We start from the raw sequence: 20823 nt of genomic DNA, 5'->3' as shown, positions 1-20823 counted from the left end.
CGTCCACAGCTATTGCCTGAGGGTCCCTTGACCTGGCGCAATATCTGTCCAGTTTTTTGTTGAGGCGGGACGCCATCATGTCCACTTTTGGTTTTTCCCAACGGTTCACAATCATGTGGAAGACTTCTGGGTGAAGTCCCCACTCCCCCGGGTGGAGATCGTGTCTGCTGAGGAAGTCTGCTTCCCAGTTGTCCACTCCCGGAATGAACACTGCTGACAGTGCTATCACATGATTTTCCGCCCAGCGAAGAATCCTTGCAACTTCCGTCATTGCCCTCCTGCTTCTTGTGCCGCCCTGTCTGTTTACGTGGGCGACTGCCGTGATGTTGTCCGACTGGATCAACACCGGCTGACCCTGAAGCAGAGGCCTTGCCTGACTTAGGGCATTGTAAATGGCCCTTAGTTCCAGGATATTTATGTGAAGTGACGTTTCCATGCTTGACCACAAGCCCTGGAAATTTTTTCCCTGTGTGACTGCTCCCCAGCCTCTCAGGCTGGCATCCGTGGTCACCAGGACCCAATCCTGAATGCCGAATCTGCGGCCCTCTAGGAGATGAGCACTCTGTAACCACCACAGGAGAGACACCCTTGTCCTTGGAGACAGGGTTATCCGTTGATGCATTTGAAGATGCGATCCGGACCATTTGTCCAGCAGATCCCACTGAAAAGTTCTTGCGTGGAATCTGCCGAATGGAATCGCTTCGTAATAAGCCACCATCTTTCCCAGGACCCTTGTGCATTGATGCACTGACACTTGGCCTGGTCTCAGGAGGTTCCTGACTAGGTCGGATAACTCCCTGGCTTTCTCCTCCGGGAGAAACACCTTTTTCTGTACTGTGTCCAGAATCATCCCTAGGAACAGCAGACGTGTCGTCGGAATCAGCTGCGATTTTGGAATATTTAGAATCCATCCGTGCTGTCGTAGTACTACTTGAGATAGTGCTACTCCGACCTCTAACTGTTCTCTGGACCTTGCCCTTATCAGGAGATCGTCCAAGTAAGGGATAATTAAGACGCCTTTTCTTCGAAGAAGAATCATCATTTCGGCCATTACCTTGGTAAAGACCCGAGGTGCCGTGGACAATCCAAACGGCAGCGTCTGAAACTGATAGTGACAGTTCTGTACCACAAAACTGAGGTACCCTTGGCGAGAAGGGCAAATTGGGACATGGAGGTAAGCATCCTTGATGTCCAGAGACACCATATAGTCCCCTTCTTCCAGGTTCGCTATCACTGCTCTGAGTGACTCCATCTTGAACTTGAACCTTTTTATGTAAGTGTTCAAGGATTTCAGATTTAAAATAGGTCTCACCGAGCCGTCCGGCTTCGGTACCACAAACAGCGTGGAATAATACCCCTTTCCCTGTTGTAGGAGGGGTACCTTGATTATCACCTGCTGGGAATACAGCTTGTGAATGGCTTCCAATACCGCCTCCCTGTCGGGGGGAGACGTTGGTAACGCAGACTTCAGGAACCGGCGAGGGGGAGACGTCTCGAATTCCAATTTGTACCCCTGAGATACTACCGGCAGGATCCAGGGGTCCACTTGCGAGTGAGCCCACTGCGCGCTGAAATTCTTGAGACGGGCCCCCACCGTGCCTGAGTCCGCTTGTAAGGCCCCAGCGTCATGCTGAGAACTTGGCAGAAGCGGGGGAGGGCTTCTGTTCGTGGGAAGAGGCTGCCTGCTGCAGTCTTTTTCCCCTTCCTCTGCCCCGGGGCAGATATGAGTGGCCTTTTGCCCGCTTGCCCTTATGGGGACGAAAGGACTGAGCCTGAAAAGACGGTATCTTTTTCTGCTGAGAGGTGACCTGGGGTAAAAAGGTGGATTTCCCAGCCGTTGCCACCAGGTCCGATAGACCGACCCCAAATAACTCCTCCCCTTTATACGGCAATACTTCCATATGCCGTTTGGAATCCGCATCACCTGACCACTGTCGCGTCCATAACCCTCTTCTGGCAGAAATGGACATCGCACTTACTCTTGATGCCAGAGTGCAAATATCCCTCTGTGCATCTCGCATATATAGAAATGCATCCTTTAAATGCTCTATAGTCAATAATATATTGTCCCTGTCCAGGGTATCAATATTTTCAGTCAGGGAATCCGACCAAGCCACCCCAGCACTGCACATCCAGGCTGAGGCGATTGCTGGTCGCAGTATAATACCAGTATGTGTGTATATACTTTTTAGGATATTTTCCAGCTTCCTATCAGCTGGTTCCTTGAGGGCGGCCGTATCAGGAGACGGTAACGCCACTTGTTTTGATAAGCGTGTGAGCGCCTTATCTACCCTAGGGGGTGTTTCCCAACGCGCCCTAACCTCTGGCGGGAAAGGGTATAATGCCAATAATTTTTTTTAGAAATTAGCAGTTTTTTATCGGGGGAAACCCACGCTTCATCACACACCTCATTTAATTCATCTGATTCAGGAAAAACTACGGGTAGTTTTTTCACACCCCACATAATACCCTTTTTTGTGGTACCTGTAGTATCAGAAATGTTCAAAACCTCCTTCATTGCCGTGATCATGTAACGTGTGGCCCTACTGGAAAATACGTTTGTTTCCTCACCGTCTACACTGGAGTCAGTGTCCGTGTCTACCAGAGGTAACGGGCGCTTTAGAGCCCCTGACGGTGTTTGAGACGCCTGTACAGGTATTAACGGATTTGCCGGCTGTCTCATGTCGTCAACAGTTTTTTGTAAAGTGCTGACACTATCACGTAATTCTTTCCATAAGACCATCCAGTCAGGTGTCGACTCCCTAGGGGGTGACATCACTAACACAGGCAATTGCTCCGCCTCCACACCATTTTCCTCCTCATACATGTCGACACAACGTACAGACACACAGCACACACACAGGGAATGCTCTGATAGAGGACAGGACCCCACTAGCCCTTTGGGGAGACAGAGGGAGAGTTTGCCAGCACACACCAGAGCGCTATATATATATATATATATATATATATATATATATATATATATATATATATATATATATATATATATATATATATATATATATATATATATAGGGATAACCTTATATAAGTGTTTTTCCCTGATATAGCTGCTGTATATATTTATCTGCAAAATTAGTGACCCCCCTCTCTTGTTTTACCCTGTTTCTGTAGTGCAGGACTGCAGGGGAGAGTCAGGGAGCCTTCCTCCAACGGAGCTGTGAGGAAAAAATGGCGCCAGTGTGCTGAGGAGATAGGCTCCGCCCCCTTCTCGTGGCCTTTCTCCCGCTTTTTTAAGAAAAAATTGGCAGGGGTTAAATGCATCCATATAGCCCAGGAGCTATATGTGATGTATTTTTTTTTTTTGCCAAATAAGGTGTTTCTATTGCGTCTCAGGGCACCCCCCCCAGCGCCCTGCACCCTCAGTGACCGGAGTGTGAAGTGTGCTGAGAGCAATGGCGCACAGCTGCGGTGCTGTGTGCTACCTTATTGAAGACAGGACGTCTTCTGCCGCCGATTTTCCGGACCTCTTCAGTCTTCTGGCTCTGTAAGGGGGCCGGCGGCGCGGCTCCGGGACCCATCCATGGCTGGGCCTGTGATCGTCCCTCTGGAGCTAATGTCCAGTAGCCTAAGAAGCCCAATCCACTCTGCACGCAGGTGAGTTCGCTTCTTCTCCTCTTAGTCCCTCGGTGCAGTGAGCCTGTTGCCAGCAGGTCTCACTGAAAATAAAAAACCTACTTTAAACTTTTACTCTAAGCAGCTCAGGAGAGCCCCTTAGTATGCACCCTTATCGTTCGGGCACAAAAATCTAACTGAGGCTTGGAGGAGGGTCATAGGGGGAGGAGCCAGTGCACACCAGCTAGTCCTAAAGCTTTTACTTTTGTGCCCAGTCTCCTGCGGAGCCGCTATTCCCCATGGTCCTTTCGGAGTCCCCAGCATCCACTAGGACGTCAGAGAAAATAAGAATTTACTTACCGATAATTCTATTTCTCGGAGTCCGTAGTGGATGCTGGGGTTCCTGAAAGGACCATGGGGAATAGCGGCTCCGCAGGAGACAGGGCACAAAAAGTAAAGCTTTCCGATCAGGTGGTGTGCACTGGCTCCTCCCCCTATGACCCTCCTCCAAGCCTCAGTTAGGTACTGTGCCCGGACGAGCGTACACAATAAGGGAGGAATTTTGAATCCCGGGTAAGACTCATACCAGCCACACCAATCACACCGTACAACTTGTGATCAAAACCCAGTTAACAGTATGATAACAGAGGAGCCTCTGAAAGATGGCTTCCTAAACAATAACCCGAATTAGTTAACAATAACTATGTACAATTATTGCAGATAATCCGCACTTGGGATGGGCGCCCAGCATCCACTACGGACTCCGAGAAATAGAATTATCGGTAAGTAAATTCTTATTTTCTCTATCGTCCTAGTGGATGCTGGGGTTCCTGAAAGGACCATGGGGATTATACCAAAGCTCCCAAACGGGCGGGAGAGTGCGGATGACTCTGCAGCACCGAATGAGAGAACTCCAGGTCCTCCTTAGCCAGAGTATCAAATTTGTAAAATTTTACAAACGTGTTCTCCCCTGACCACGTAGCTGCTCGGCAAAGTTGTAATGCCGAGACCCCTCGGGCAGCCGCCCAAGATGAGCCCACCTGCCTTGTGGAGTGGGCCTTTACAGATTTAGGCTGTGGCAGGCCTGCCACAGAATGTGCAAGTTGGATTGTGCTACAGATCCAACGAGCAATCGTCTGCTTAGACGCAGGAGCACCCATCTTGTTGGGTGCATACAATATAAACAACGAGTCAGATTTTCTGACTCCAGCTGTCCTTGCAATATATATTTTTAATGCTCTGACAACGTCCAGTAACTTGGAGTCCTCCAAGTCACTTGTAGCCGCAGGCACTACAATAGGCTGGTTCAGATGAAATGCTGACACCACCTTAGGGAGAAAATGCGGACGAGTCCGCAGTTCTGCCCTGTCCGAATGGAAAATCAGATATGGGCTTTTGTAAGATAAAGCTGCCAGTTCTGACACTCTCCTGGCCGAAGCCAGGGCTAGTAACATGGTCACTTTCCATGTGAGATATTTTAAATCCACCTTTTTTAGTGGTTCAAACCAATGAGATTTTAGAAAGTCCAAAACCACATTGAGATCCCACGGTGCCACTGGAGGCACCACAGGAGGCTGTATATGCAGCACTCCCTTAACAAAAGTCTGGACTTCAGGAACTGAAGCCAATTCTTTTTGAAAGAAAATCGACAGGGCCGAAATTTGAACCTTAATAGATCCCAATTTGAGACCCATAGACAATCCTGATTGCAGGAAATGTAGGAATCGACCCAGTTGAAATTCCTCCGTCGGAGCACTCCGATCCTCGCACCACGCAACATATCTTCGCCAAATGCGGTGATAGTGTTGCACGGTTACTTCCTTCCTTGCTTTAATCAAAGTAGGAATGACTTCTTCCGGCATGCCTTTTTCCTTTAGGATCCGGCGTTCAACCGCCATGCCGTCAAACGCAGCCGCGGTAAGTCTTGAAACAGACAGGGACCCTGCTGAAGCAAGTCCCTCCTTAGAGGTAGAGGCCACGGATCTTCCGTGATCATCTCTTGAAGTTCCGGGTACCAAGTCCTTCTTGGCCAATCCGGAACCACTAGTATCGTTCTTACGCCTCTTTGCCGTATAATTCTCAATACTTTTGGTATGAGAGGCAGAGGAGGAAACACATACACCGACTGGTACACCCAAGGCGTTACCAGCGCGTCCACAGCTATTGCCTGCGGATCTCTTGACCTGGCGCAATACCTGTCCAGTTTTTTGTTGAGGCGAGACGCCATCATGTCCACCATTGGTCTTTCCCAACGGGTTACCAGCATGTTGAAGACTTCTGGATGAAGTCCCCACTCTCCCGGGTGAAGGTCGTGTCTGCTGAGGAAGTCTGCTTCCCAGTTGTCCACTCCCGGGATGAACACTGCTGACAGTGCTATCACATGATTCTCTGCCCAGCGAAGAATCCTTGCAGCTTCTGCCATTGCACTCCTGCTTCTTGTGCCGCCCTGTCTGTTTACATGGGCGACTGCCGTGATGTTGTCCGACTGGATCAACACCGGTTTTCCTTGAAGCAGAGGTTCTGCCTGGCTTAGAGCATTGTAGATTGCTCTTAGTTCCAGAATGTTTATGTGAAGAGACGTTTCCAGGCTCGTCCACACTCCCTGGAAGTTTCTTCCTTGTGTGACTGCTCCCCAGCCTCTCAGGCTGGCGTCCGTGGTCACCAGGATCCAATCCTGTATGCCGAATCTGCGGCCCTCCAATAGATGAGCACTCTGCAACCACCACAGAAGAGATACCCTTGTCCTTGGAGACAGGGTTATCCGCTGGTGCATCTGAAGATGCGACCCTGACCATTTGTCCAACAGATCCCTCTGGAAAATTCTTGCATGGAATCTGCCGAATGGAATTGCTTCGTAAGAAGCCACCATTTTTCCCAGGACTCTTGTGCATTGATGTACAGACACCTTTCCTGGTTTTAGGAGGTTCCTGACAAGCTCGGATAACTCCTTGGCTTTTTCCTCCGGGAGAAAAACCTTTTTCTGAACCGTGTCCAGAATCATCCCTAGGAACAGCAGACGAGTTGTCGGCATTAACTGGGATTTTGGAATATTCAGAATCCAGCCGTGCTGTTTTAGCACTTCTTGAGACCGTGCTAATCCCATCTCTAGCTGTTCTCTGGACCTTGCCCTTATTAGGAGATCGTCCAAGTATGGGATAATTAATACGCCTTTTCTTCGAAGAAGAATCATCATCTCGGCCATTACCTTTGTAAAGACCCGAGGTGCCGTGGACAATCCGAACGGCAGCGTCTGAAACTGATAGTGACAGTTTTGTACAACGAACCTGAGGTACCCCTGGTGTGAGGGGTAAATTGGAACGTGGAGGTACGCATCCTTGATGTCCAGGGACACCATAAAGTCCCCTTCTTCCAGGTTCGCTATCACTGCTCTGAGTGACTCCATTTTGAACTTGAACTTCTTTATGTACAGGTTCAAGGACTTCAGATTTAGAATAGGTCTTACCGAGCCGTCCGGCTTCGGTACCACAAATAGAGTGGAATAATACCCCTTTCCTTGTTGTAGAAGAGGTACCTTGACTATCACCTGCTGAGAGTACAGCTTGTGAATGGCTTCCAAAACAGTCTCCCTTTCGGAGGGGGACGTTGGTAAAGCAGACTTCAGGAAACGGCGAGGCGGATCTGTCTCTAGTTCCAACCTGTACCCCTGAGATATTATCTGCAGGATCCAGGGATCTACCTGCAAGTGAGCCCACTGCGCGCTGAAATTCTTGAGACGACCGCCCACTGCCCCCGAGTCCGCTTGAGAAGCCCCAGCGTCATGCTGAGGCTTTTGTAGAAGCGGGGGAGGGCTTCTGTTCCTGGGAAGGAGCTGCCTGTTGGTGTCTCTTCCCCCTTCCTCTGCCTCGTGGCAGATATGAATATCCCTTTGCTCTCTTGTTTTTAAAGGAACGAAAGGGCTGCGGTTGAAAAGTCGGTGTCTTTTTCTGTTGGGGAGTAACTTGAGGTAAAAAGGTGGATTTCCCGGCTGTAGCCGTGGCCACCAAATCTGATAGACCGACTCCAAATAACTCCTCCCCTTTATACGGCAAAACTTCCATATGCCGTTTTGAGTCCGCATCGCCTGACCACTGTCGCGTCCATAAACTTCTTCTGGCCGAAATGGACATAGCACTTACCCGTGATGCCAGTGTGCAGATATCCCTCTGTGCATCACGCATATAAAGAAATGCATCCTTTATTTGCTCTAAAGACAGTAAAACATTGTCCCTATCCAGGGTATCAATATTTTCAATCAGGGACTCTGACCAAGCTACTCCAGCACTGCACATCCAGGCTGTCGCTATAGCTGGTCGTAGTATAACACCTGTATGTGTGTATATACTTTTTTGGATATTTTCCATCCTCCTATCTGCTGGATCTTTAAGTGCGGCCGTCTCAGGAGAGGGTAACGCCACTTGTTTAGATAAGCGTGTGAGCGCCTTGTCCACCCTAGGAGGTGTTTCCCAGCGCGCCCTAACCTCTGGCGGGAAAGGGTATAAAGCCAATAACTTCTTTGAAATTAGCATCTTTTTATCGGGGGCAACCCACGCTTCATCACATACATCATTTAGTTCTTCTGATTCAGGAAAAACTATAGGTAGTTTTTTCACACCCCACATAATACCCTGTTTAGTGGTACCTGTAGTATCAGCTAAATGTAACGCCTCCTTCATTGCCAAAATCATATAACGTGTGGCCCTACTGGAAAATACGGTTGATTCGTCACCGTCGCCACTGGAATCAGTGCCTGTGTCTGGGTCTGTGTCGACCAACTGAGGCAAAGGGCGTTTTACAGCCCCTGACGGTGTTTGAGGCGCCTGGACAGGCACTAACTGATTGTCCGGCCGTCTCATGTCGTCAAACGACTGCTTTAGCGTGTTGACACTATCCCGTAATTCCATAAATAAAGGCATCCATTCTGGTGTCGACCCCCTAGGAGGCGACATCCCCATATTTGGCAATTGCTCCGCCTCCACACCAATATCGTCCTCATACATGTCGACACACACGTACCGACACACAGCAGACACACAGGGAATGCTCTTAACGAAGACAGGACCCCACTAGCCCTTTGGGGAGACAGAGGGAGAGTTTGCCAGCACACACCAAAAGCGCTATATATGACAGGGATAGCCTTATAATAAGTGCTCCCTGTATAGCTGCTTTTATAATATAATTTTTGCCACTATTTTGCCCCCCCTCTCTTGTTTTACCCTGTTTCTGTAGTGCAGTGCAGGGGAGAGACCTGGGAGCCGTCCTGACCAGCGGAGCTGTGTAAGGAAAATGGCGCTGTGTGCTGAGGAGATAGGCCCCGCCCCTTTTTCGGCGGGCTCGTCTCCCGCTCTTTAGTGTATTCTGGCAGGGGTTAAATATCTCCATATAGCCCCCGGAGGCTATATGTGAGGTATTTTTTAGCCAAATAGGTTTTCATTTGCCTCCCAGGGCGCTCCCCTCCCAGCGCCCTGCACCCTCAGTGACTGCCGTGTGAAGTGTGCTGAGAGGAAAATGGCGCACAGCTGCAGTGCTGTGCGCTACCTTTAGAAGACTGAGGAGTCTTCTGCCGCCGATTCTGGACCTCTTCATGTTTCAGCATCTGCAAGGGGGCCGGCGGCGAGGCTCCGGTGACCATCCAGGCTGTACCTGTGATCGTCCCTCTGGAGCTGATGTCCAGTAGCCAAAAAGCCAATCCATCCTGCACGCAGGTGAGTTCACTTCTTCTCCCCTAAGTCCCTCGTTGCAGTGATCCTGTTGCCAGCAGGACTCACTGTAAAATAAAAAACCTAAGCTAAACTTTTTCTAAGCAGCTCTTTAGGAGAGCCACCTAGATTGCACCCTTCTCGGCCGGGCACAAAAATCTAACTGAGGCTTGGAGGAGGGTCATAGGGGGAGGAGCCAGTGCACACCACCTGATCGGAAAGCTTTACTTTTTGTGCCCTGTCTCCTGCGGAGCCGCTATTCCCCATGGTCCTTTCAGGAACCCCAGCATCCACTAGGACGATAGAGAAATATAAATATATAACGCTCTCCCAGCGTGTCTATAACACCCTGGATGGATGCTGTGCGTGCCTCTATGTCAAGAGAACGGTTCGGATCAGAAAGACTGATAACTTGTTCGTGCTCTACAATGCGTAGAAAAAAGGTTGCCCTGCTTCAAAGCAGTCCACTGCTCATTGGCTTAGGCTTACTATCCAACAGGCCTATGTGTCGCAGCCTTACCAGTTCCAGAGTCTCTGAAGGCCCACTCTACAAGATCAGTGGGGTCTTCCTGGGCGGCTGACTGTGGAGTCTCGGCCTTGAAACTATGCCGAGCTGCTACCTGGTCGGGAACGAACACTTTTGTGAAGTTCTACAGGTTTACAGTTTGGGCAGGCAGTGCAGCAGACGTCTACGCACATTCCCGCCCGTTCAGGAAGCTTTAGGACATCCCCATCGTACTAATTACCCAATATCCTTTATGGATGCTACAGAAAATAGGATTTTAATTAACTATTGGTAAATCCTTTTTTTTCGTAGATATTGGGGGCCCGCCTCAATACGCTGACTTTTCTGCAGGTTGTCTTTTATATGGTTACCTGTTCAGCTGTTGCTGTTTTGTTACCAGCCGTTGCTGGTCGTGTTATGTTATTGGTGTGTGAATCTCACCACTCCTTGTTATGTTCCTTCTCTCATGTCCTTTCTCCTTCGGACACTATTTTACCTATAACTGCCTATGGGAGGGAGCATAGTGGGGAGGAGCCAGCACACCCAGTTGAAGAAATCTAAAGTGCACCGGCTCCTTTGGACCCCATCTATACCCCCATTTTACTAATTCCCCAATATCCCTTATGGACTACGAGAAAAGGATTTACCAGTAGGTAATTAAAATCCTATTGTTTATAGTTAAAAAACAAACCTTACTTACCTCATACTTTAATATATACTAACCGTAAAGTTTTTACTGTATAACAATAGTTTCCAAATATATTCCCACAACTGTTTCAATTATATAAATGGCTATAGACCCTTGGTTGAGTATAAATTTATTCCAAACCTGCATATTTGTTAAATATTAAACAAGAATAACATTTTATTTTAAATGTAAAAAATTGCAATTAGGATAATAAAGTGTACCTTTAAAAAAAAAAAAAAGTCTGAAATTAAATGCTAAAAAACCCAAAACCTGATTAGTGGTCAAAATGTACCTCTTCCTGTAAGGTATCCTTAGAAAGCTGTAGGTCATCCCTTTCTTGTGAGATGCTTCTCAGCTCTTTGGAGAGTTCAAGTATTTTGTGAGATGCTTCCTCTTTTTCCACTGCTACTTGTTTCACCTCTGAGTCCTTGCTCTTTACAGCCTCCATAAGCTGTTCTATCTCTACAGCCATATTCTGCTTGGACTGAACAAGAACCTCTCGCTCACCAACAGCCTCCGTCAGAAGAGTAATCTTTTCTTGCAGTTCTCTTTCTAATGAAGATGACTTTGAAAGAAATACTAGACATTAAATATGTACTGCAAATATTAAAGTATGTTAATTAAAAGTATAATGCCATCTCCTATACCTTTTCTTCTAGCAGAGAAAACTCATTCGTCAGCTTCTCTATCCTCTGCTCCTGTTCCTGTAGAAGAGATCCTATTTCCAGCTCATACTGCTTCACCTGCTTTTGCAAAGCCTCCTTATCGTTCTCCAGTTGCTGAGTAGTAGCATTGCTGAGGTTCATTTTCTGTTGTAACTGTTTGATTTCAGTGACCAGGTCGTCTAATTGGCTAGTATTCTGGCTTTGTTGCTCAGCAAACAGATCACGCGTATGTTGTAGTTGCTGTATTTCCCCTCGCAGCTTCCCAGCCTAGTTATTATGGAAACATAACACAAATATCACTGTAGCAGCAGTAGATTAGCGTTACAAGTGTAAGAAAGCATATTTTCTTCCCAGTTAAGTTTTAACTGTAATAATCGGTTTTCAAAAGTAAATGGAGACTCTTGATCAAATTTAGAACTTTGATTTGCCAATGAGCAGAATTACACACAATACAAAAGAACTAATTTCAAGCCATGTTGTGCTGCTAAGAATAAGTAATGAAAATGTGGAGACAGATTTAAAATTTATATGTAGCAACCAAATATTGAACTACTATATGTTATAGCTGGAACTATTTTTGTGCATCTATATATATTTTTTTAAATTAGAATGTTGCAGGGCAAAATAGCTTGTCCAGGTGTAACTATTTTACACCTTAGCTGGAGTCTCAACTCTGGGGCCATTTTTGGGAAAGCAGTAATGTTGCACCAGTATACAAAGGAACTACCGGTTTGGCCAATAAAAAAAAAAAAAATAGGATTTTAAATACCTACCGGTAAATCCTTTTCTAGGAGTCTGTAGAGGATGTTGGGCACTCTCAAAAGACCATGGGGTATAGACGGGATCCGCAGGAGACATGGGCACTTTAAGACTTTCAAAGGGGGCGTGACCTGGCTCCTCCCTCTATATCCTTACCCAGACTCAGTTTGGAACTGTGCCCGGCGAGACGGACATTACGAGGAAAGGACTTAACAAACAAGGTGAGCCAACACCAGCTCACGCCATAAGCATGCCGTATAATATGGCAGATAACTGAACACATGTCAACGGACATGGACAAAACCTCAGCAACAAGCTTAAGAAAAAAACAAAAACACAACCTGTGTGTAACCAGAACTAAACTGCAGATACAGTACGCACTGGGACGGGCGCCCAACATCCTCTACAGACTCATAGAAAAGGATTTACCGGTAGGTATTTAATATCCTATTTTCTATTTCGTCCTAGAGGATGTTGGGCACTCTCAAAAGACCATGGGGTTTATACCAAAGCTCAATAGCGGGCGGGAGAGTGCGGATGACTCTGCAGCACCGATTGACCAAATTTAAAGTCTTCATCGGCCAAGGTATCAACTTGTAAAATGTAGCAAACGTGTTCGACCCCGACCAAGTAGCAGCTCGGCAAAGTTGCAATGCCGAGACACCCCGGGCAGCTGCCCAGGACGAACCCACCTTCCTAGAGGAATGGGCCTTCACTGATTTCGGCAACGGCAAGCCTGCCGTTGAATGAGCCTGCTGGATCATCTGACATATCCAGCGGGCAATGGTCTGCTTGGAAGCAGGAACCCCAATCTTATTGGGAGCATACAAAATAAACAGAGACTCTGTTTTCCTCAATGGAGCCGTCCTGGCTACATAAATCTTTAAAGCTCTGACCACATCCAGAGACTTATTCTCAGCCAAAGCGCCAGTAGCCACTGGCACCACAATAGGTTGGTTGATATGAAAAGAGGAAACTACCTTTGGCAGAAATTGTTGCAGAGTTCGCAACTCTGCTCTATCTTCATGGAAAATTAAGTAAGGGCTCATGTGAGACAAGGCCGCCAACTCCGACACCCGCCTTGCGGATGCCAACGTCAACAAAATGACAACTTTCCAAGTGAGGAATTTTAACTCCACTTTACGCAAAGGTTCAAACCAATGTGACTGAAGGAACGATAATACGACGTTAAGGTCCCAAGGTGCCACAGGGATCACAAAAGGAGGTTAGATGTGCAACACCCCTTTCACAAAGGTATGCACTTCAGGAAGTGAGGCCAATTGTTTCTGAAAGAAAATGGACAAGGCAGAAATCTGCACTTTAATGGAGCCTAAATTTAAGGCCCGCATCCACTCCATTCTGTAGAAAATGGAGAAAATGTCCAAGGTCAAATTTCTCCACTGGAGCTCTCTTGGACTCGCACCAGGAAATATATTTCCTCCAAATACGGTGATAGTGCTTTGACGTCACAGCCTTCCTGGCAAGAATAAGAGTAGGTATGACTTCACTGGGAATACCCTTCCGGGCTAAAATCTGGCGTTCAACCGCCATGCCGTCAAACGTAGCCGTTGTAAGTCTTGGTGGACAAACGGCCCCTGCCGCAGCAGGTCCTCGCGAAGAGGAAGAGGCCAGGGATCGTCGACTAGTAACGTCTGAAGATCCGGGTACCACGTTCTCCTTAGCCAATCTGGGGCTACAAGGAGCGCTGGAATGTTTGTTCTTTTTAGAAGTCTCAACACCTTTGGGATGAGAGGAAGCGGAGGGAAAATGTACATCGACGGAAACACCCAGAGTGCGCATCCACTGCCTCCGCCTGAGGGTCCCTGGACCTGGAACAATAACTGAGAAGTTTTCTGTTGAGGCGAGACGCCATCATGTGTCCCCCCCCCATCGAACTGTTATCAGTGTGAAGACCTCCTGATGGAGGCTCCACTCTCCTGGATGAAGGTCGTGTCTGCTGAGGAAGTCTGCTTCCCAGTTGTCCACTCCCGGAATGAATATTACCGACAGAGCGCTTGTATGTTTTTCCGCCCAACTAAGAATTTTCGTGGCTTCAGCCATTGCTGCTGTGCTTGTCGTGCCGCCTTGGCGGTTGATGTAAGCCACTGCCGTGACATTGTCCGATTGGATCAGAACTGGCAGGTTCCGAAGAAGATGTTCCGCTTGTAGGAGGCCGTTGTAAATGGCTCTCAGTTCCAGAACATTTATGTGAAGATGAGTTTCCGGACTTGACCATCTTCCTTGGAAGCTCACCCCCAGAGTGACTGCCCCCCAACCTCGGAGACTTGCATCCGTGGTTACCAGGATCCAGTCCTGGATCCCGAACCGGCGTCCCGCAAGGAGGTGAGAGCTGTGGAGCCACCACAGAAGTGAGACTCTGGTGTTGGGAGATAGAATTATCCTCCGGTGCATATGAAGGTGGTATCCGGACCATTTGTCCAACAGGTCCCACTGGAACACTCTGGCATGGAACCTCCCAAACTGGAGGGCCTCGTATACCGCCACCATTTTTCCCAGCAATTGAATACATTGATGAATGGAGACCGTTTTCGGTTTTAGCAAGAGTCTTACCAGACTCTGAATTTCCCGAGCTTTCTCCATGGGGAGGAACACACTCTGTTGGACCGTGTCCAGTATCATGCCCAAAAACGCCAACTGGGTTGTCAGGATTAACTGTGATTTCGGCAAGTTCAGGAGCCAGCCGTGCTGTTGTAGAATTGACAGGGACAGTGCAATGTCCTGCAACAATTTGTCCTTGGACCTCGCCTTTATAAGGAGATCGTCCAAGTACGGGATAATTGTAACTCCTTGCTTGCGCAGGAGAACCATAATTTCTACCATTACTTTGGTGAAAATCCTCAGAGCCGTGGATAGACCAAACTGCAACGTCTGAAACTGGTAGTGCGTATCCTGGATAGCAAACCTCAGGAAACTTTGATGAGGAGGATAAATGGGGATATGAAGGTAGGCATCCTTTATGTCCAATGAGACCATGAATTCCCCCTCCTCCAGACTGGAGATCACCGCTGTGAGAGACTCCATCTTGAATTTGAATTTTACCAGGAAGAAATTGAGAGATTTCAGGTTGAGGATTAGTCTTACCGAGCCATCCGGCTTCGGCACAACAAACAGGCTTGAATAAAACCCCTGCCCCTGCTGTGCAGGGGGTACCGGGACCACAACCTGATTTTGACAAGTTTTGTACTGCACCGCAGACCAGAGCCCTGTCCTGAAGCGAAGCTGGTAAGGCTGATCTGAAAAAACGGTGAGGGGGAACACCATGAAACTCCAGTTTGTACCCTTGGGACACAATACTCAATACCCAAGGGTCTTGACCCGAGCGAACCCAGACCTGACTGAAAAGCTTTAGGCGTGCCCCCACCGGTGCGGGCCCCTGTAAGGGAGACCTGGCGTCATGCGGAGGATTTGGCAGAAGCCGGGGAGGACTTCTGCTCCTGGGAACCCGAGGATGCGGGAACCCTCTTGCCTCTTCCTTTACCTCTGGTAGCCAGGAAGAAGTTTCCTCGGCCTCTTCTATACTTGTTGGGCCGAAAGGACTGCATTTGATAATGTGGCAGTTTCTTCTGTTGCGTAGGAACAGAAGGTAAAAAGGTAGATTTACCCGCGTAGCTGCTGATACTAAATCAGTAAGACTGTCACCGAAAAGTTTACCTCCCTTAAAAGGAAGAGACTCCACATTTCTCTTGGAATCAGCATCAGCATTCCACTGGTGAGTCCAGAGCGCTCGCCTAGCCGCAACGGACATAACATTCGCCTTAGCACCTAGCAGGCCAGCATCCCTTGAAGCCTCTTTCAAGTATGCAGCTGCATCTCTGATATAACCAAGCGTTACCTGGATGTTATCTCCAGACGCAATAAGAGGCCTGAGCAGTGTCCCTGTAGTAGTGAAAATAGCCTTTAGGGTAGCCTCCTGCTTACGGTCCGCCGGCTCCTTAAGGGCCGTCGATTGGGCTGAAGGGAGGGATACCTGTTTTGACAAACGCGCCAGGGCTTTGTCTACTGTGGGGGGATTTTCCCACGTATCCCTATCAGACTCTGGAAAGGGGTACGCCACTCTGATCCTTTTAGGAATCAGAATTTTTTTTATCAGGGCCGTTCCTAATGCTATCAAAGAGAGCGTTCAGTTCGAAACAAGGAGGAAAGGTAACCGAGCGCTTCTTTTCCTTGTAAATAAGGACCCTGGTTTCAGGTGTAATAGGGTCCTCATTAATATTCAAGATATCTTTGACAGCAACAATCATATACTGAATACTCTTAGCCAATTTAGGGTCCAACCTAGAATCAGCATAATAGACATCGGCCTCCGAGTCCGTGTCTGTATCCGTGTCAACTAACTGGTCAAAACTACGCTTGTGCGACCCCGCAGGGTCTTGCATTTGTCATAGTGTCCTCCACTGATCTTTTCCACACCTGGGATTGAGATTCAGACTGATCAAATTTTTGATTTAATGACGTGACACTAGCATGCGAGGCATTCAATGTAGTTAACCAATCTGCAGTCGGCAGTGCCGCCGACAGGGCCACCCCCAAAACATTCGGTGTCCCTGATAAATTATTCCCTGAAGAAGGATAATCTGCCTCCGACATGTCGACTACCCAGAGACAGCACACACACCAAGTCTGTGAGGGAACACAAAGGGAAATAGCCAGCTCACACCCCAGCGCCAAATAAGCAGGTCTGACCACACTAATAAATGTCCCAGAGCTGCTGCGCTTTACTTATAATAAATATGCCGCCCCCACCCCCCCCTCTGTTTTGAGCCCCCTGGTACTTGCTGCGGGTGAGGAAGGACCAGCGACTTCACTGAGGAGGAAAATGGCGCCAGTGAGGAAGAAGCCTCGCCCCCAACATGGCGCGCTTCGTCCCGCTTAATTTTATATAATTATCCTGGCGGGGGTATTGCGGACAGTGCCTGAATATCATTGCCAGCCAGTTTATAGAGGTAACAAGCTCTCCCCCCCCCCCCCCCATCATCAAGACACCCAGCGGTGTGACCTGAACGGGAGCCTGGCGCGCACTGAGCAAGCCGCTGTGTGGTACCTCTTATATGCCGTCTTTTTGAAGATGTCTTTTCCTCAATACTCACCTGTCTTCTGGCTGAAGAGGGGGGACGGCAAGCTGTGGGAGGGAGCATCCAGGAGAGCCCAGCGTTCATCTCCCCTCAGGAGCTGAAGGCATCCTGTCAGCCGCAGCAGAGCACTGAAACTCATTAGACGTGGGTCTAGACTGCTCTCCCCTCTTTCCCATGAAGCAGGGAGTCTGTAGCCAGCAGATCTCCCCAAAATAAAAAACCTAACATTAAGTCTTTTCAGAGAAACTCTAAGAGCTCCCCGAGTGCCCTGTGTCTCGTCTGGGCACATTTCATCGGGGGGAGGGATATAGAGGGAGGAGCCAGGTCACGCCCCCTTTGAAAGTCTTAAAGTGCCCATGTCTCCTGCGGATCCAGTCTATACCCTATGGTCTTTTGAGAGTGCCCAACATCCTCTAGGACGAAATAGAAAGTAGAATGTTGGTTGGAGCTAGCATTTGCATTGCTTCCCTAGTTATCCACTAGGCTTCCATGATGTTAAGTAACTAGATTACTAGTGCACCTGTCATCACTACAGTCACACTGAAGGCAGGCCACAAATCATGCTTTTTGGGAGCAGCAGTTTATTGGCAAGCACAGAGGGGATTGTAGCACAAAAGTAAAATTGTCCTTCCATTGCCAATTTAAATATGAGTTAGCACCCTTCACCTAGGATATCACAACACAAAGTGTAAGGGAGCACAACTGTGAATATTAAAAGCTCGGTAATATAAATCTAAATGTCCTGTTTCCTCAACAGCGTACACTATAATAAATGATGGGATACACTTTGGTGATGAGAGCAACCGGGCAGGAGTATGAGAGTGTGTAGCCAAGCAGAGATGGGAATGTGGGTCTCAATATATTTGTGTTTTTTCTTTTTAAAAGACATATACTCCCACTTACTCTCCAGGTATACTATTTAGATGTACCTCTGTTTGTAGGTTTTCAGTGGAAAGTTGTAGTTCATCCTTTTCCTGTGAAACACTGCTCAGTTCTGTTGCGAGAGCAAGTATTTTCTGAGAAGCTTCCTCTTTTCCCACTGCTACTTGTGCCAGTTCCAAGTCCTTGTGCTGTACCACCTCCATAAGGTTTTCGATCTCTGCAGCCATTTTCTGCTTGGACTGAACAAGAACCTCTTGCACACCAACAGCCTCCGTCAGAAGGTTAATCTTTTCATGTAGTTCTCTTTCCAATGAAGATGACTTTTAGAAAAAAGACCAGAATAAATGTGTGCAAAATGAAAGGTTATTATTTAAAAATAATTATGTCTTCATACATACCTTTTCTTCAAGTAGAGAAATCTCATTGGTCAGCTTCTCTATTATCTGCTCCTGTTCCTGAAGTTGTTCTTTATTCCGTCTAAGCTCCCCATGTGCTTCGATAGACTGCAGAGAAAGACAATATGCTCATTAACAATGAACACAACATAAAAACTTTCTACAGTAAATAGACCATAGAGGGATAGAACAGAAAAAAAACCCACTGGCAAGACTTGTAGGTCAGCAACGTTTTGACATGTCAAAGTAACATATATGAATATCAGGACCCAAGGATGTACAGCAGATCATAGTCTAGTGGACCATACTGCCTCCTCCAGGCTTGCCTTCTACCCGTAGTGCATCCTGGTACCACCTCTTCCCCAGGTAAAACATGCACATGTAGCCGGCCATCCACATTATGTAGAAGGGAATGCAGATCAAACCAAGCCATTGTCAAGATGAAGTAAATGGCTCAGATTTTCCTGAATTATCACAATCACTAAGGTTCAAGGCCTTATACACCGATTTCACCAGGTCCTTCATTTCTGAATACCTGGACTTTTACCAGAGTAACTTTCAAACAATAACGCTACACGCTATTGGCCTTGGCCATCTATGCTTTGCTTACGTCCTACCATCAAACCGCGTTCCGCTTGCTTGCACCTCATGTCTACCCCTAGCTTGTGAGCTCCTTGGAGCAGGACCCTCTTCCCTCCTGTTATAAACTGTCCTCATCCCTCACACTCCAATTACAGCTCTCTGCTACGTAGCAAATGTCTATACCTGCATCTCCTCTCGCTCGTTACTGTTTATCTCTTCCATTGGCTGCCTGCCCCTAGTAGTATGCAGACTACTACTTTGCTTCCTTACAGCTCCGCTGTCGTGTGTACTGAGAATAGTGGTGCTAATTGTTACCTGTGCTCGGTTTTAGTTTTTCTGTTACTGGAATGTTATGTTCTGTGTACCCTGTATTGTTCTAATGTCTGTGCTGTGAAACACTTTTGGCGTCTTTTAAAATAAAATAATAATAATAATAATAATGTTGCTTACATAATACCCAAGATGGGTCTACTAAAGACCCCAAGGCCCCGACCTGGTCCATCCTAGTAACCCTAATATCAGCTATTCTGACTGCACCACAATTTAGACAGTCACAATTAGCAGAGGCTATAAATGTCTAACTAGATTGCTTTGCAGAACTAGCAGATAAGCAGCCGCACAGCAAGCATGTGTCACTATGTAACTTTGCATGATACTGTACTTGAATCAAGAACACAAATTAATTTGCCCTCTCAAGGCATAGCCCTGGAAGTATGCAACTTTGATAATTTAGCAATATTGAGAATGGAAAACCGAAGCTAAAGAATAACCTAAGCTGGTTCTTTGGCAGGGCTGGGGGACCTTGCAGCAGCACAGCCACATGCACCACTTCGTGATCTAGAATCATAAATGGCACAAACTAAATTCCGCTCTTAAGAATTTGGAAGAACTCCTTTCCAGACTTTTATTTTAATTTTATAGCAAATATCACAATAAGCAGAAAATTTCACACTATGTAGTCTTACAAGTATTTATACTGCATACATAAACAGAAAATAAATATCTAAATAAAAACAAAAATAGAAATCCACAAATGCAGTTTTATATAGTACATACAGGCAAACCCAAGACCCCTGGAACCACCTAAAGGAAAATCTGTACTGTTAGTACCCTGGTCCTGGCTGAACCCGTTTTTCTTTTTGCATAACCAAAGCCATGAAAAAGGGCAAATGATCATGCCCAGCCTGGTCATCCACAGGCCTGGCAGTAACCTCTATGACCAGTTGCAGCTCAAGAATCCTCCCAAGCAGCACAGATTACATGTCACCACTACGTAATTTAGTCTGATATAATGAAAGGTGTTATTATGCAGAGTCTAGTATTTCCACATAGACAAAAATGCAGATGCACACTCTACAGTATTAAGTCCTGCTAGTCAGAATTGTAATAAACTCAAACAGTGCAAAGAGGAGGTTGTTAGTACAAATTTTGGTCAAAACATATGGGCCCACCAACTAATGACCAGGTGACCTCATCTGGTGGGTCCATAACACTTTGTTCAAGTTCAGGGCAGGGGACCTCCCGAAACAGCACAGGCCAACCACCACAAGGTACCACACTGGTAAGAGGTTAAAATGTTACTGTTAATAAGAAGCATAAGCTATGTGTTTAGTGTTACATAAGTGAGAGGTAATAAATAATTAGTAAGTTACAGTATAAAGTGTTACATAGTTTGTAAAATAATTAGGTGCTAAAAATTGCTGAAGTATTACTATGTGATGCCCCAAAGCAGCCAAGCTGCACCAAGCCAGGGGGATCCATGGCCCGAACATATCCGTAAAACTGAAACTCTGTAAAATTTGTTCAGAACTTACCATCATAGTGCCTTTCCCAATATGCAGTCTGTAAAATGCAGGGATACATGCTAATTAAAAATGCCCTTTGATAGGTGGGTGGCTAATCAAAGCTGAAGGAGTCACCTCCTTTAACTGTACACTCTTTAATTAGCATGGATCTCTGGTATTTACAGACTACATATTGGG

General features: G+C 47.0%; 1 protein-coding gene across 5 annotated transcripts in view; it reads right to left on the bottom strand.

The window, feature by feature from the left end:
* The window catches only part of CENPE (centromere protein E), a 635458-nt gene that overhangs the window by 109748 nt on the left and 504887 nt on the right, over window positions 1-20823 (bottom strand). For all 5 annotated transcript variants that reach the window (XM_063918152.1, XM_063918161.1, XM_063918167.1 and 2 more), the window contains 4 exons: window positions 18263-18367; window positions 17912-18184; window positions 11113-11397; window positions 10758-11030 (listed from right to left, as the gene is read on the bottom strand). In XM_063918152.1, the coding sequence (XP_063774222.1) occupies window positions 10758-11030; window positions 11113-11397; window positions 17912-18184; window positions 18263-18367 (936 nt within the window). The remainder of the gene's footprint in view (window positions 1-10757; window positions 11031-11112; window positions 11398-17911; window positions 18185-18262; window positions 18368-20823) is intronic.

This window comes from Pseudophryne corroboree, chromosome 1, assembly GCF_028390025.1.
Source record: "Pseudophryne corroboree isolate aPseCor3 chromosome 1, aPseCor3.hap2, whole genome shotgun sequence".
In the NCBI taxonomy this organism is placed as follows: Eukaryota; Metazoa; Chordata; class Amphibia; order Anura; family Myobatrachidae; genus Pseudophryne; species Pseudophryne corroboree.
Note: the sequence above shows the minus strand (reverse complement) of the source record. Positions and strands in the feature narration are given on the sequence as shown.